Raw genomic sequence first — 17,984 nt, forward strand, 5'->3', positions numbered from 1 at the left:
ATTTTTTTTTAAATGTTTAATGTTAATGTTTTTAAATAGACAATGGGAAAGATTGTAATGATTTTATGACATTGTAATGGTTTAATAAACATTTTTCAAGTAAAAAAAATGGTTGTAATTGTATTTTTAGCAAATTTGAATTATGTGCTAATCTGGTAGTATTTTACTAAAATATTACCAGATTATATACCAGAATATGTTTTAGACAAAATGTAAAAAGCACAGCCTTTATCGGTTATTTGATCATGCTTACTTTTCAACTTCTCTTAGCAGCCTAGATTGCCTTTATGTGGATATGAGAAAGAGAACAATCTTCAGTAAGTCTGTAGTGTAGACCTTGGGTTGTTGTTGTCTTCTGATAATCTGTCTAATGAAGTCAAAACATGAACCACTCAAGGCTGCAGGAAACATTCTGTTCTCTTCAGGCAATCATGTACAATATAAGGATTACATCTTAATTCATTTGAACTGTTTTGTCATTGATGATTATTTATTACTGTTTAAGAGTTTGGGGTCAGTAAGATTTTTGAATGTTTTGAAAGAAGAACTTACTCACCAAAGTGTATCATTTATGTAATCAGAATTACAGTGTAAGATCAGCATGGAGACATATGGGCATCCCGAGTGCGAATGCAAATTTGAGAACCTTTCCCGGTCATAAAAGGCAAAAAGGAAAAAAAATATTTTGTCAGTGCCTTAAAGAGTAACTGCATTCACGGCTGCCTGAGTTTCATTTCCCATTTTGATGCCAATCCAGCAACAATGTTTTTTTTTCTGTGTCACAGAAAATGTGTCAAAGAAATGCAATATTAACTAATATTAGTTATTAATTTATTTTTGCTTGAATGCAATCAGTAGACATTTTATGTTAAGAGAAATGTACATAAAAGACACCAGACACAAATTAATTCATTAAAAAAAATTTTTTTTCAAAGCATTAAAAGCAAGCAAATTAGACAAAAAATTATTTAAAAATACAGTTATTAAGCACTGTAGCCATCGGGCATTGAAAAAAAAAAAACGCATCCAAACAGCAATGCACATTTAACTTAATAAAAAAAGGCATCAATAAAAAAAGGTACACACCGATCCATAAAATGTCCATGTCAAAAAAAAAATTAAAAATTTGAGAACACAGACTTAAGTTTGTTTTCATATTAAAATGTAAAATGGCGAACAATAAACTGGCTAGACAATCAAAGCCATGAAAGTAACAAGTTGAGGTTGCTATCTAAAAAAATTAGCTTTCAGTAAGATTATGTTTGGACGCAGTACCAAATTTCCCCATTAGCTACCAGCAAAACTCTGCTGGTAGTGATTGGATTTGTGATTTGTAGTTGAGTTTTTCTTAATTTTACACATGCACACAGAATATTTTTATGACACACATACAAACCACACTCTAACAGCCATACCGACACTCACACAAGCAGCTGTGTCATTTATCCAATTGGCTCTATAATATTCAGAAGCAGAAAGCGAGTATTTGCTTCATAGACCAAACTTGAAAAAATGGCACCATCTAACAAAAAAAAAAGTTAATTAAATTTCTGCCAACAGAATGAATGCCATTGAACAAAAATTGCATAATTTTCAGTTAAATAGCAATAACACAGGTAAGATGATAAAAAACCCTCCAAAGCAAAACTGAAAAGGACAAAAATGTCCAAAAGGTTGCACAAGGTTTAAACAAATAATGGTGCACTAGCTGCTTTTTTTATTTTACAAGCATGTTTTTTTCCTTAACACAGCTCAGATATTAATAAAGTGGCATGTACAGAAATCACATCATTCAGCCTGTTTTTACTCTACACATCACTGGCAGTGAAGCTAATTTCATATTTAAAGGCCAATAACAATATTAAACCATCTATTCAGCTTTTGGATGTTAAAAGAGGACACTCTTGTATTTCAGCTTCATCTGTTGAACTTTTTGGGCAATGAACTGTCATAGTGCAGGCCCGTATGCCTCCGAGAGGCTCCAGGACACTGAAGACCTTCTCCCATTCGTCCTTCTCAGGGTCATAACACTGCACGATATCCACCATACACCTGCTGTTCCAGGAGTAACCACCCACCACATAGATGCGGTCCTTAAAGACGGCCACGCCCACATCGCTCTGACCTCTGGGCATCGGAGCCACCACTGTCCACTGGTCAGTTGCAGGGCTGTAATATTCACAGCTTAGCACATCATCATAGTCATTTGTCCCTCGGAAGTGGTTTCCACCCATGACGTAGAGGCGGTCGCCCACGGTGCACATGCAGTGAAGACCACGAAGCTCCATCATATCTGCTCGTCTGCTCCACACGTCTCTATCGGGGTTGTAACACAGCAGCTCTTTCTGGAAAGCATCTCTCGTGATACCGCCTGATGGTATAAAGGGTGAATGCAACTTTTAGAGCAAGGCTTTTTAATTTTTTATTTTTATTATTTTTTAAACAAACAGAATGTGGTTATGAAGCTGAAATATAGGACCTTTCACCTTGAACATAATAGTCATGCTGATGAGCAACTAGCTAATGGTGAGAATTGGTCCCTATACTAAAGTTTTACTGATAACTTTACTGATAACTTTGAAGGTAAAATGATTGACTATTGGCCATCAAGAAATGTGAAAATGTATAGTTAGCATTTATGTAAAAACAAAATGTAATGTATAATTTAAGCATAATATCATTTTATTTACTACAATGATATGTATCATATATTATTATTACACTTTGAAACATTTTTCATGATTTAAAAAAAATGCAAATTGTGCTTTACACATACACACGTCAGATGTCACATATTTATGAAGCATGATCTTTTTTGACACCATTGTGGCTTTGGTAAATAACTGCACTACTTTTTGAAAAAATGTGTGGGGTGGAAATGACCCCAATGTGTCTGTACATTATAACTTTTATATTCACATTACCCCAAAATATTTTTTTTCCCATTTAAATGTAGTTATTTTCATGTTTATTAAATACAACCATGATTCTACAGGTTTGGACATTCTCATGGTTTCATAAGCCTGCTGTGTCCTTTTTAGACTGTGGTCTAACCTCAGGCGAGTGACCCAGTTCAGCTTGAAGCAGCTCTGTTTCCTGGTTATCTGTTTCATGTTACTTTTGATTCTAGTTCTGGGAACTTCGCCATTACGTGAAGGTTGCAAAGTTGCTAAGAGACCTCCAAAAAGTGTTTTCTTCTTTTTTAAGAGTAATAAAAGAATTCTTGTGCAGTGCATTCATTAGACTCATGCAGAGAACTGTGGTGGATTAAGGCCACATTCTTTGTGAGCCACATTTAATTAGTATACAAATTCTTCTCTCATTATGAAGGACAGATGTTACTGCATTAATTTACAACTACATATAATAGCCATTTTCTTTTCAAATTGACCAGACATTAGTGTGGATACTTACCTGACACATACATCAGACCTCCATGTACTGTGCCAGCGTGTCCATAGTGAGGTTCACACATTGGTGCAACAAAAGTCCACTCATTCTTGTTCAAGTTGTAGCACTCCACCGAATCTGAACAACAGACAGTTAACTGTTTTTCCACAGTACAGAACATTTTGTACAGAATAATTGGTAAAGCGTGTACTAACCAATCTCCCCAGTCGCATTTCTCCCTCCAACAGCATATAACTTCCCCTTAAGAGCACTCAGATGAAAGAACGTCCTCTTCTCATTCAGAGAGGCCACCTGCAACCAGCGGTCAAAGCGAGGATCATACCTGTACGCGCTGTCTACAGCCGTCTTACCCTTGGTGTCGTAAGTGCTCTGACCTCCCACAATGTAAAGAAAGTCCCCTAGAAGAGCCACTCCGTGCTGGTAACGTGGCACCTCCATAGGTTGTAAGGACCTCCAGGTTCCTCCATCTTCCTCATCGTACAGCTTGAGCTCTTTGCTCACCACCAGCTGCTGTCTCATCACACCACCCAGAACCACCAAGTGAGTGCAATTGGATCGAATCCGGGTCCGCTCTGTCTGTAACGCCGGCTGGAGGAAGGGAAGCATCTGATAGTTGCTGGCCTCCAGGAGGAGGTTGACACAGGCCGTGTCCGATCGCATGAATGGTTCCCCTTCTTCTATTCCCCTTCTTGCTGCTCCTTCTTCAGTCTGGTCCTCCTGAGAGATCTGGAGGAGTTCAGCAGGGGACATCAGAGGGAAACGGATGTGGCGCATCAGAGAGTAAGCAGCCGAACGCCGCTCGCTTGGTTTGTGGGACAGCCAGGAGCGGGCGATGCGGTACAGCTCCATTTCGGAGAAACCCTTTAGAGAGTCACTGGAGAGAGCATATGTTATGCTCGCCTCAGACAACTGAAGCAGGTGGCCGCTCTGCACCAGCCCGGAGAAGTTCTCGCACACAAACATGTGGACATGTTCTTGGACATCTTCCAGAAGAAGATCCCTGGCAATGCGTTCAACTTCCACACAGTTTTCTATGGTGATCTGCCATGTAGAAAATGTGGATTATTATGTCACGCACAGATGGATGAAAATGAAGAACAAACACCACAATTTAAGGGTTTATACCTCACTGCTGAGTAGTTGGTTGCAGAAGCTGAGAACGGGAAGCACCTGGAGGAAGCTCGCTGCCTCTAGTGTGTCCTGAAGGGTGCCGAGACCCAGGCTCAGACAAGATGTGTAGATGAACTCAATGATGTTCTTCAGGCCGACTGTGCTCACGCCATGGAGCTTAATCTCCTTTAGCTCCTGCTCTCTCATGCCACCTGCCAAACCAAAATTACATCGGTGTGGATCAGTGAGAAGTAGACTGCAAAGAGGAAATTGCTTTTTGTTGGTGACCTAATAATAAACTATACATGTTTGAATAAAATATTCCATGTAAAACTTTTGTCTGATTTTAAACAGTTTTAAATATTAAGACTTAAGACTAGTTTTCTAGTTAATAATTAATCACTAAGCACTGAAATCAATTGAATGTACACATAACATAACAAACATGTATATTTAAAAAAACATATATTTTTAAACATTTGAAAAAACGTTTAAAAAAGTAATTGAAAATTAATACATTTATGGGATAATCACAAAACACAAGACAGGATCACACAGCAAATGCAGTTTGCATCACAAATAGGGATTATTTCGTAAAAAAAATAAATAATTTAAGGTTATAACCATTATTAAGGTTTGACAATAAATCTCCTTCTCCTGGATTCAGTAAGACCCACCTGTGAACATGGCCTTGAAGTAGTCACTGGCTGAAGCCATGATGACCCTGTGGACCGGGAAAGTTTCACTGCTGTCACCAGGTACCAGAGTCACATCACAAAGTGTCTCATCACCACGAAAACAATCCAACCCCTGGCACAGGGCAAAATTTGTAAGTACACTTTATTTCACTTTGCTTCAGGCTGTTTGTTTCCACCTTGTCTCTGCCTTACCTTGAGTATGGCAGACCCATGCTCTGTGCTGTTGAACACTTGTATTTGTGGCTTTGGAGGGGCAGTGGGCTTTTGAGCCACTGGAGGTTTTGGTGAGATTACAACTGGTTTTGGTGCAGGTTCTGGAGGTTTTGGAGCAGTCTCAGCAGGTCTTGGAGGAGCCACTGTTGGAGGCTTGTCTGTTTGAGGAGGGGGCCGCGGTGGCTCTCTCTGCGATCTGTTTCCTATTCGGGAAAGTCTGCGATGCAGTTTTCCTTCCTCTCCACTGTTGCTGAAATAAAGATACATTTAAAACTTTGACAGTAAGATGATACGAAAAGCCTTTACTCTAATTTATAATAATACTCTGTAATAATCAGCACACATTTGGTTGACCATTTTTGTCTAATACTAACAGTTCACAAATTAAATTAGGTATTTTATGTGTTGGTAAATATATGTATTTTAACAGAAAAAAGATTTTTATATACTGTATCATACATCTTAGTTGTCAACTAAGCCTCAACATTACAGATAATTTATTGGAGCTCTTGCTATTTATATTTTTTGCAATAAAGCAGTGAATAAAATCTGAGAAAAAAATTAATTAAAAATACAAAAGTACAAATTTAAATTTATTATACAACATGACTGTCCAAATTGTCTTATAAGACTGTCGGAACTTACCCCATGTCTTTTGTGTCTGCTTCTCTTCGAATTTGCTCTCTTCGGGATTTCTGATTTTTTTAAAAATGAGAACAAATAGTTAAGTGTGTCACCAGATCTGCAGAAACAATATTTGGATCAAAGTAAAAAAGTTTCACCAACAACAAGGTCTGAAAGGGGAAGTTAGCGCTGTCATGTATGTGCAGCGAACACAAAAATGTCGTTTAGACAAACACGGCCTGTGGATGTGTGTGTGTGTGTGTGTGTGTGTAGAAAGTGGGAGTCTTACTGCAGTTATGTTCACAAAAGTCATTGGCAGATAAACTTCAGCTGAGTACTTAACATACTGAATATTTTCTACTATATTACCCATTCTCTTTAAAGCACTTACACACAAATGTGAGCTTTATGAGTTGGGTAAAATTCTGGAAAAATTGACTACATAGAATAAAAGGAGCTTACCAGAGATTTGGTGCTTTCTCAAGGGGTTTCAAAAGTGTCTTCTCATTTTAGCACAAAGCATCACACTATGATCACATTTAGTCGACACAAATGGGTATGTAGAGTCTGTTTACCACAACCTCATTGACTTCCTGTGTCACTTCTCTCTCTCTCTCTCTCTGACACACACACACCCTACATGTTGTTTCAAAACGTTCTATCTTCCTCCTTTTGACATGTTACTTTTAATAGGCTTCAGTTCAAAACTTCACTCTTCTCTCGGCTGCTTTTGCACTCTGATGTTGTGTATGATACACATGAGGTGAACCTGTAGCCGGTGTGAAAAGAGGAAGCCTGATAGCGAATCTGCATTTTTTTGTGCTGCTTTAGCAGTTTACTGTTTATTTACTGTAATGCCTGTAAAACAAACAATCTTTATGTCAAAAGACAGTGTGAAAAAAACAATGCACAATTGAATATGAGATAAGTGTACATACATTTGTACCATATGTTTATTTTTAAAGGGAACAATTAAGTTAACCTTTTAAAAAAATAAGAATAGTCAGATAAATACTGACTTGTTTTGTATTGCCACACAGGATATTTAAATGTTCAATATCCGTTCCGTACTGATGATAAGTTGATAAAGAATTGCACAGTATTTAAATTTTCATGTTTAAATGTTCATCTTTGTTGTCTTTGGGCATTTGCTGAATTAGTCCTGTGAATCGGTTTCTTCCATACAGTGGACTGTGTAAAGCACAAAATAGATCATGTTCTTGATTTATTATCCTCTGCATAGCTGGTTTATGGTGATTATAAGTACCAAAACATTTGAATCCTGAACGATCAATTTTGTGCCTGTTTTTCTACAACTACAATAAAGCTGCTTTTCAGCAATTTGTATTTCAAAAAGCCCTATGTGTGTAAATTTGACAATTACAATCTGAGATTCACCAGTTACCAAAATAATTCACTCTTAGGCAAAATTCTGCCTTTATTTAAAATTTATGCAGTGCCATGCATAATGTTTACTGAAATACAAATACTGTATTAAAACCATCATTACACTGTGAACATAGGTAGATATGTAATTGTTGCTGAATGTCACTTAAAGCAACAAGTTTCTTGAACACATTTAGTATTAATAGTATATTAGTAGTGGATCTTTTGCTGTCAGTGGTAAAGTAGAAATGACTAAAGTCCTCTTGCTGTTCAAAGTCTGGAGAACTGAATAAGGTTCCTGTTGATCTCAGCAACATTTCGGCAACCTGGCAGAATAAGAGGTGATATGAAATGAAGAGAATTGTCAGACATCAAAACGTGACCCATTTTTTTTGTTGTGTGACACATGGCACATTACATGTTACATATTACATATCAGCATACTGACCTGACAGTGCCATAGATAAACGAAACTCATCGTGTAGAATCTGTAAGATCTCTCTCACACCTTCTTCCCCCTGATCAAAACATACTGTATATAAACACCTTATTGACACCAAATATCACGCGCGTATCTGCTGATTTGTTGACGGAAATTTTTAAATAGATTTTCAAGCATTAGAGAAACACTGCTTTCCACACAGTTACCTTGTAAGCAAGGCCCCAGATTGCTGGTCTGCCAATAAACACACATTTAGCTCCCAAGGCTACGGCCTTCAGCACATCATTGCCTGTGCGGATCCCTCCGTCCATGTAGACCTCGACCCGGCCCTGCACTGTGTCTACTATCTCAGGCAGACAATCTATCTGTGTGACATGTAAGGTCAAGATGTAACTGTCTGAATGATGGGAGTCACATCTTATCAATCGAGACACTGCCTTACCGTTGCAGGCCCTCCATCCAGTTGCCGGCCCCCGTGATTAGACACAATTATCCCTTGGACGCCATGCTCTACGGCCAGCTCTGCATCCTCTTTAGTAAGGATGCCCTTGATGATTATAGGCAAACGTGATAGAGACTGGAGCCAGCACACATCCTTCCAGCTGATCGACGGGTCCAGTGTGTTAGCAGGGATCCCGTATTCCTCCTGGGAGCTTGCCTGCTCCTGAAGAGGGAGCAAAGAGACAAACAGACAAAGCATAAAAAGAAATCATATGCTTAAATTTGTTAAACTATAAACTGCTTATGCAAGCACCGTAAGTTCAAATTCTCAATACCCCGCTCTGCTATTTCATGGCCAAAACAATGTTGCTCAGATTTAGTTATCTAATAATTTACTAAAATATGAAAATATGTTGAGTTATTTGTAAAGTGTTGAGTTAATAAAGTGCTTTTCGAATTAAATACTTTTATGAAGCAGCTTAAAGAATTGTTTTTGTATATATAATATTTGAAAGTTAATTTGGTCACACTTTAGTTTGGTTACCAATTCTCACTATTAACTAACTATTAACTACAACTTTGTCTTAATAAACTATTAATAATGAGTAAGGTAGTTGTTACGTTTAGGCATGGGGTAGGATTAAGGGATATAAAATATGGTCAAATATGTGCTTTATAAGTACTAATAAAATGTCAATATGCTAGTAATATGAATTCTAATAAGTAATTAGTTAATAGTGATAACTGTCCCTTAAAACAAAGTGTTACAGTTCATTTAAAAAAAAAAAAAAAAAAAAAAATATATATATATATATATATATATATATATATATATATATATATGTGTGTGTGTTTTGTGTGTGTGTGTAACCATTTTAGAAATCATTATTCCAGTGAATGAATAAATATTACATAAAAATTAAAAAAATTATTGAGTTGAACAATAAATATGTTGAATCAATAAAACAATAATTATAATAATAATTTTTGAATTAAACTTATTTATTGCATTTCTTAAGTTAAAGCAATAACTTTGACAGCCCTAAAAATATTTTCCATTATTTAAATTTTCTTTAGTGTATTATACATTTTTAATTATTTTAAAATTAATAAATGTATGAATAACTGCCCTACCTGGAACATTCCTTCAAAGTTCTTGACCTTTAGGTGAGGTGGGAGCTTAAACTGGTTTCGTATGTCATTGCGGCGCTTGCCAGTGTAGGGCACATCCACTGTAAGCACCAGAGCTTTGTAGCCAAGTGCCTCCACTCTGCGCACAATCTGCTCCGAAAGCTTACGGTCCCGGTACAAGTACAGCTGGAACCAACGGTAGCCATTGGGCGCTGCTGCTGCGATCTCCTCCACTGAACATGTGGAGTATGTGCTGGCTATATAACAGGTATTCGCTGCCTCAGTGGCTGGGAAATGAAAGAAGAATGGAGAGATGCAAAAAAAGTTAAACTAATAGCTTCAAACAAGTTTCCATCTAGTGGCCAAAGTGCTGAATAACACAGGAAATAATGAAAGCCAGTTATTTCATCACACTCTCACCTCTAGCAGTGGCCAGTTCTCCCTCATGCCACGCAAGGCAATGGAAAGCCGTGGGAGCAATTCCCACAGGGAAGCTTAACTCTGATCCCAGCACACAAGTTCGAGTGTCATTCATTGACACATCACGTAAAATCCTTGGCCTCAAGCGGATCCTGAAAGAGAAAACATTATTGAATGAGAGTAGTGTAGTTAGAGATTACTCATTAGTGTGGACCATAATATAGGGGAAAACCATTATATAAGGCTAATACAAATATGGAGTAATGTAAATTAAGATAATTTTTTTTTTATCTTTAGAACATCTTTGGTGAAACCTGAGTGCCCTTGGACTACTACTACGTTCAAAGGCCAGAAATGTAGTAAAGACCACAGCTGTTTAGAAGAGTTGAGGCACTCCCATAGGCTTCCATAGGAACTGAAGAATGCGGAAGTACAGCGTGTCATGGAGAGGCCAATAGTTCCAAACAACACATAGTTCCAGCACTGAAGCCCATTCATTTCAGTGCTTCTTAAACACACTTGCCAGAAAATTTAGAAATTTTTTTGCTTTTTAAAAAAAATTTTGGTTGTTGTAGTTTATGAAATGCGTTATAGTTAATGTTTATATTTAGAAAATATACAGTTATGCTATATTTGGAGGAGTTAGATAGCGTGAAGAACACCTCAATATCATAACCAGATGCTAGCTATCATATATGTATATATGCAAGCATAATTACAGTTTTTAAAATCAATATTTGAAAAAGGCATTGATGTCTTAAAGCAAAACATAAATAAATAAATAAGCTATTATGACCGCTATTATGTAGATTGTTTATTTTACAGCCATACCAGCATGTAGACCTAGTGGTTAAACCGTGGTATTACATAGAATTGTTATTTTTCTGGCCACCAAAACCTAAATGCTATGCTGATTGTAATATAAAAAATAAGCATATAAAAAAAATATATTAATGCTATCTCTTCATCACTCCCCAGAATAAAATGCAATTGTAAAACGTAGACAGTGTAGTTATGAATACACAAACAATTGTTTTCTTGCAAATATAGTCTATCCTACCTTAACCTATTCAGCACAGAGCTGTTTGAAACTAATGAGAGCTCCATGAACCATTGTTGTCTATGCAGGGTCAGAAAGCGTTGGGATTTCATCAAACATATATTTGGGTAAACTATCTCTTTAACAGCAGTGTTGTACCGTTTATAGGCCAGCAGGTTGTCATCTCTGGTGCAACAGTCATCAGCTCCAGCTTCATAATAGTCCCATGTAGCCTTTGAGAGGTGCTGCTTGGCATATTCCTCAAAATCAGTCAAACAGACCATAGTCATTTCTACACAGACGCCTTCTTCACTATTAAACAACAACAACAACAACAAACATATCATCAATATATACACAACTGACATTATATCAACATTAAATGAATAGTTCACCAAAAAATGAACATTTTGTCGTCATTTGCTCACCCTTGAGTAGTTCCAAATCTGTGTGAATTTTCTTTGCCTGGTTACAAACTTAAAAAAAAAAAAAAAAAAATCTCCCTTTGTCTGAAGAAATTCGTATAGATTTGTATCTGCTCAAGGGTGCGTAAATAAATGAAAAATCATTTCTGTTCATTTCAATTTCATTTTTGGGTGAACTATTCCTTTAAGTTAGCATTCTTGCACCAATCCATACATATAACAATAAAAATAATATCAAAATATGAATTAATCAAAATATTTTCTAGATATTTTTAAGAAAAAAAAATCACATACAAAAATGTATAGTATCATTTGTAAAAACTTGCCTTTTTACCTTTTCTGAAGATTTAGACAAATTTAGGTCACAGCACAGTGGACTGCTTTAGCACTTTTAGTCAGCTAACTTTGGCAGCCAAAACACTGATTAACATGAAAGACTGAACCAAGAGGATGGAAACACAAGTGGGCTGGGATTAACTTTTGAACTCTAACTGTGGTGCAGTACTTAGCTTTTACAAGACAATTTATTCCCTTACTGAGATTACATACTGCAAAAGAGAGTGATATTACACACTAATATTTGCAAAAAAAAAAACCCATTGTAAATAAACTTTTCAATAAAATTTTCATGAACCTTTGCTAAAAGTTAATAATTAAAGCTGAACACCAGATCTGTTCTTGTAATCATCAGAAATGCCTGACCTATGGACTTAATCCAGTACTGCAGCAACCTAGTGTTTACTCATCCATCAGCACATATGAACTACTAACTCTGAAAGAAACAAAAACAAACAAATGCATACAATAGAAAGAATTAACTACCTGTCTGATCAACATCACTGTAACTCTAAGTCTTTAGCTATGGACTGCTATTAAAAAGCCTGTGTGCAATGCAGTTTTGCTCTGGTGTAAATAAACATAAAATAGCAAAAGACAGTCATGACCTACCATGCTGGGGCATAGTACCCCAGATGTTTATTGTGTTTGCATAAAATGGAAATGTGCTGATTGGCCACACTGAGTACAGAGTCAAACTCAGGCGCACATGCACAAATATGTAGCCTTTACTCACAGCTCTCTACCACCTGACTAGTGAAATAGCAACAGCATGGTATATTTAGAATGAAATGGTAAAATTAGCACAGATGGCCAACACTATACACTTCCTTTTTTTAAAGAGCATTTAAGCTAGTTTATACTAGTCTATACTGTGAAACGGATGTGGAGTCAATCGCTTCATCGTTGAATGTTACAATAATTCTTCAACAGTAAACCTAACCCTAAAGAAAAAAACAAACACAAGAATTGCTTCAGAGCTTTTTAAGCGGCGCAGCCAGAAAAATGTTTTGAGGGTGTACTAAATATATATGCTACTTTTGAATATAAGGTCAGTAAGGTATAACAAAAAAATGATAAAATAAGAAATATCAAGCAGCAGCAACTGTTTTCTGCATTGGAAATATAAAAACAAACGTTATTTAAAATAAATACTAACAAAAACAACAATTATTTTGTAATTGTCACAGTATTGTTTTACTGTATTTCTAATCAAATAAATGCATTGGTGAGGAAAAAAAAAGAAGTGTATTAACTTATGCATCACTTTTTCTATAAAAAAATTTATGCAACAAAGATGTTTACTAAAAAGACATGCTTTAGACTGCCAAGTTATACAATTAAAAACGGTACCTTATTTCTGAGAGTGTACTTAATTTCACATCCCACACATATTAGACAGCAGAGCCTGAACTCCTGCTGTCCATTTATTTGCTTAAATTACATTCATATCACACCTAAAGTTCACATGTATATACATAACTAGGGCATACTGATAGTTAATGAACTTACAGCAGTCCATACACTGATTGATGAGAAAACAGCAAACAACACGTTCAAACAACAAAATCTGTTACATCAACTCAGTCGGCCAAGACAAGAAAAGTAACAGAAAAATCTGACCCTGACATAATACATTAAAGCCTCCACATAACCAAGAGAGAATGATACTGTTATTGTATGATCAACAGTTTATCAACTGATACAGTAGGTCTCAGTGACTTTTCTCACGCTAGCCTGTTTTGCTTTTGTAGTTCTTATCTAACCATCTCCCTCTAGTTGTTTTGCCACACATACAGCTTTCGCTTTTGGCATCAGCAACTTGATTAGGTATTTTCTGCAGATGTGTGCTCAATAACATCACTTATATTGTCGTGTTAGCAAACTGCTAGTCACTTACCCACTAGAGCCCAATATGTTCATATTTTTACGACAGTCCAGCTCTGCATATGTATAACGTTCACAGTCTAGAAAGAAGCATATAGCAACATTAGATCACTTCTTTCTTCTGTCTAGTTATTTTTCTTTTATGATTCTGTATCTGTTTTTCTGTATGTGGTCATATGTCAGACAAACACAGACCTCTGGAATAAATGAACACTAGATGGCGATAGTTTGCAAATAAAGGCTTATTGAAACATTACAGAAAGAATATCTAAAGATAAAAGCTTGACACGCACAACCCTTGTTATCGACAAACATTTTGGGATGGATTACCAGCTTTAAACAGTCACTAAATGTGTGATCAAATCTTAAGAACCCTTATAATGATAAACAAAACGATCACCTCACAAAAGGAGTGTCCAAAAAATGTCTATAGGAGATGCATAAAACATAATTAGCGTTGCATTAAGAGTTTTGTAATATCGACTAAGTGATTGTGGCTTTCAGTCACGTGAAAGCTGTCGTCACACTCCTTTTAGCCGCTCGCTCACGTTTCAAAGCTTGTTTATGAGTGGCAGTCACTAATAAAGCTGTTTTTGAGCTCTTTTTTTGTATCAAAAAGTCTCACTAGAGGAGTCCATATCTAAGAAGGGATGTGACACATACAATACTCTATATCATTTATATATACAAGTTTGTTTTATATTAGTTTTTAAAAGAAAGCACTTTTTATACCCAAGTGAATTACTGTTTCTTAAGAAGTAATTATACCCTTCTTGTGTGTATGTTGCTCTGTCTTACCTTGTTGCTAAATCTCTTGATTTGCTCCCGAGATGTGTACTATGTTTCTCTGCCACATGTGTTCAGGTAGGACTGTACAAACGTAGCTCAACCCCTCTGCCTCTGGCTGCTCCCCAGTTACACACACACACACACACACACACACACACACACACACAGAGTCACTCACTCACTCACTCGTTCACAGTCACTAAGCCCTACAGTCAGCACTAGCCCAGTCCACACATTGTACAAGAGTGAAAAGGGGGCCAGAAGCAACTTTTTGTTTTAATTGTATGCTTAGAGTGAGGGTCACTGCACGACATGTGCCTGTGTTTGTTCTGCTTTTCTTTCGTGCAAATTTTGCAAATGTTTAAATAAATTCTATACTACAAATATTGTTGGCTTGGTGACAAATAGCTTTTTTTATATTTAACATTTAAGTCAGTTCAGATAAATAATATATACTTTGGACAATGCATTATTTCAGATATTTTGAGTACAGTTTCATAATAATGAGGATTTAATGTTGCATCATCCGATTCAGAGACTTTATTTAAAAAAAAAAAAACTAAAAAAACAGAGATAAATATATTTACAAATATTTGAAGTGTTTTAAATTATTTAATGCAAAACATGTTTAGCAACGTTTGACTGTTCATTTAAAGTGAGTTGGCATCAGTAAGTTTTCATAACATGTTTTTGAAAGTTGATCAAAAATACTGTAACATTGGGAAATATTACAATTGAAATATTTTCATATATCTTAAAAGTTCAAAACAGCCTTTCTGAATTTTTTTATAACATTGTAAAAAAAATGTACTCAATTTTGATTAATTTAATGCCCCCTTGCTGAACAAAAGCATTAATTAATGTTTTTTTAATGCAAAAAATAACCAAGAAAGTCTAGTGTTTTTTATAGAAGGGGTCCCTGTGACTGCTGAGGTGGAAAGCTCACATGCTAGAGGAAAGTATCAGTGTCTGAACTCACCGTGAACGAAACAAAACTCTACTTAACGCCATTCATGCCACGCTTGTGCAAAAGCTAAATCAGATTCTCTCTCTATTTCATTACCTCTTTATTCCACTTAATTTAAATCGAGTTACAATATTCACACACAGTATTTGTTCTGTGAGTGTGCGCTTTTTTTGGGCAGGAGTGTTGAAGGCGTCTTTTGAGCAGTAGAGAGGTGATGACGGACCTGATTTTACTGAGGTGTTAATTGTGTTAATCCACAGATGGCTCTGATGTTTGCCATATCTTTCCATCTCTCTTTCTTCTCAGTTTCTCTGCCCTCCTCAAACACACAACCTCTCAGTCATCTCAGTTCAACCCCTCTCCCTTTCTTCCCCTCTCTCTCTCTCTCTCTCTCTCTCTCTCTCTCTCTCTCTCTCTCTTTCTCTCTCTTAAATCTGAAGTAAGGTCTGGGTGGAAAACCTTTTTCACATGCTGCTGCTGTCTGTGCCCTAAGGCTACAACACCGTTAGCCCACAACACATGTGTTAGATTGAGCAGAGAGTTCTCCTGCCCTGGTCACAATCTTTTGTCTTTACTTCAATCTCTCTTTCCATCTCTAGGGCTAGCGATGGAGTTCAGTTTGGAGCGCTAATGTTTTTTTTTTTCCTTTTCTGTCCTTTCGTTCCACATCTTTGTGAACCAAAACAGTGCCTACTGCTTGTCACAATATAGTCTCAAGATCAAAAACACCACCCTCTGTCTGTCAAACACTGTTTGAGTTCATCACACATGGATCTTCACCACACATTATTAAATGTTTGACTATGTTTATGCATGTATGAGGAAAAAGAGGTCAAATGGTCAGATACTGACAGAAAATAAAATCCCTTTATTACTTTTTTAAAATTTAAATAATGATGCTTCTTTGTTTTTTGTTATAAATTATGTACATTAGGGATTTTAGATTTTTGCACAGGTATCTTCTGTGCATCTTCTATATTAATATATAGTGTATATACTATTCTGATTAACTTTGACTCATCATCTTTCTCTTTCCGATTTGTGTTTTTGTGGTGGTACATCATTAAAACACTTTGTTATTTCACAGATTTTGTAGAAGTGCACAATGCAATGCAAAATTCTATATGGCTAAAACATCTGGTAAAAACCGTGTATTGCACCATATTTTTACAGACTTTTCTTAGAATGTATGTTTCGATCTCTGAATAAAGCATTTACTATAGCAACAGAATAATTTCACTGTACGAGAGTGATTTGATTCTCTTCAAACTCACTTCATAATAAAATCTTCATGCGCTAACTGTGGCGTCTGGGATCTCTTGTCTCTGTCACTTCACTGTCTGAGAATTCATAGGATGTGGAACCAAACTTGCTAATAAAACCCCTCCCATTTCTCTTAATTTGTCAATGTCATCCTCTGTCACACTAATGTCGTTATTTTTCTGAATCTTTCTTTCTCTTTCTTTGTAGACTGGAGACGGCTCATAAATCTGGAGTTTGATTGATGGATATATAATTGTCTGGGGTTTTTGCATGTGAGAAGTGGGGGAAAGTGCACACTCGGCACAGTTTACGTTGACGATTCACTCCAACACCCTGCTTATTCCAAATTATTTTAAAAATAAACGAATCATGAAAATCAATGGAAAAATCCCACCAAAGCTGATAAATTTGATTAGACCCCGTATGCAGTGTGACATCTGAAGAAATTGTGTAGACCTAGACTACTTTTGTGTGAACAGTGAGTGTTGTTATGGTAGATAAATATAAATTCTAAAACATCTATTAATAATTTGTTTTACAATTAACAGTCATAAATTTGTTCAAGCCAAGAATAATTAATTTATTACAAGTATTTGACATACATATGCTTAGACAATGGACATAAAATCTATAGAACATTTATTAATTCATGCATTTTAGAAAGTTAAGTTCATGCTGTAATACTGTTTTTGTGCCTTCTTCTTAAAATGTTTGGGTGTACTAATATGGAATAATTCATGAACAGATAATCGAGTTAATGTATGACACATGAAATGTCACATGAACCGCTTTTAATTAAACGTGTCATCATTGATTCATTCCTTATCAACACTCCAAATATTCCATATTCATATATAATATTAATAGTGTAAATTAATTTTATTACAACAATGGGTTAAAGCCATGCACTTTTTTTTTTTTTTTTTTTTTTTTAAGTTTGAAAAAAAAAAATGTCATTGTTTTTGACCCATGCAACAAAAAGCTTACTACATTAATTCTTCATTATCTCAAGATTATGTTTGCATTAACTGCATGAAGTAATGTGTCTCAATGTACCTGTATGGTAAGGTGTTGTTTGTTTAAAACTTCACAGAGCACATTTACATTTTTTAATTACTGTAAAACTGTTTAGGAAATGTTTTAATGAGTACTGATCTGTTAATTGTGGTGCTTCAAAACTCCCGAAAGCTCAAAACAAGGGCTTTTTATCTGGATTTAACATGCTTGCAGGGTTCTTATTCCATTTAAATACTTTCTTATTTAAATATTACGTTTTTCTTGCAGATGAAACTTCTGTTGTACGTACTTTTTGTTGACTTCTTTGAGTAGTTCTGTAAAATGGCATCCGAACATTTTTGCATCTGAACTCTTAACCTCGCTGTTTAATTGTACATTTATGAAA

At 35.9% G+C, this 17,984-nt stretch overlaps 2 protein-coding genes across 5 annotated transcripts; both read right to left on the bottom strand.

Moving 5' to 3' along the window:
* Positions 1–814: 814 nt before the first annotated feature.
* On the bottom strand, positions 815–6,671 carry si:rp71-68n21.9 (kelch-like protein 9). 2 transcript variants are annotated; one of them, XM_043249047.1, is made up of 8 exons: positions 6,519–6,671; positions 6,078–6,127; positions 5,412–5,676; positions 5,199–5,331; positions 4,537–4,733; positions 3,606–4,452; positions 3,415–3,528; positions 815–2,371 (listed from the first exon to the last, which is right to left on the bottom strand). In XM_043249047.1, exons 2-8 carry the CDS (start codon positions 6,080–6,082, stop codon positions 1,875–1,877), a joined length of 2,058 nt encoding a protein of 685 aa, XP_043104982.1. In that variant the 5' UTR covers positions 6,083–6,127; positions 6,519–6,671; the 3' UTR covers positions 815–1,874. The 2 variants fall into 2 exon arrangements, with proteins under 2 accessions (XP_043104982.1, XP_043104981.1); XM_043249046.1 differs by having other exon boundaries at positions 5,412–5,682.
* A 786-nt stretch (positions 6,672–7,457) lies between these two features.
* hao2 (hydroxyacid oxidase 2 (long chain)) lies at positions 7,458–13,641 on the bottom strand. 3 transcript variants are annotated; one of them, XM_043249049.1, is made up of 8 exons: positions 13,577–13,641; positions 11,075–11,227; positions 9,877–10,028; positions 9,460–9,743; positions 8,327–8,548; positions 8,091–8,249; positions 7,891–7,960; positions 7,458–7,768 (listed from the first exon to the last, which is right to left on the bottom strand). In XM_043249049.1, exons 1-8 carry the CDS (start codon positions 13,597–13,599, stop codon positions 7,713–7,715), a joined length of 1,119 nt encoding a protein of 372 aa, XP_043104984.1. In that variant the 5' UTR covers positions 13,600–13,641; the 3' UTR covers positions 7,458–7,712. The 3 variants fall into 3 exon arrangements, with proteins under 3 accessions (XP_043104984.1, XP_043104985.1, XP_043104987.1); XM_043249050.1 differs by lacking the exon at positions 13,577–13,641 and adding an exon at positions 11,675–11,783; XM_043249052.1 differs by lacking the exon at positions 13,577–13,641 and adding an exon at positions 11,667–11,776.
* Between the last annotated feature and the right edge of the window lie 4,343 nt (positions 13,642–17,984).

Source organism: Puntigrus tetrazona, chromosome 9, assembly GCF_018831695.1.
Source record: "Puntigrus tetrazona isolate hp1 chromosome 9, ASM1883169v1, whole genome shotgun sequence".
NCBI lineage: Eukaryota > Metazoa > Chordata > Actinopteri > Cypriniformes > Cyprinidae > Puntigrus > Puntigrus tetrazona.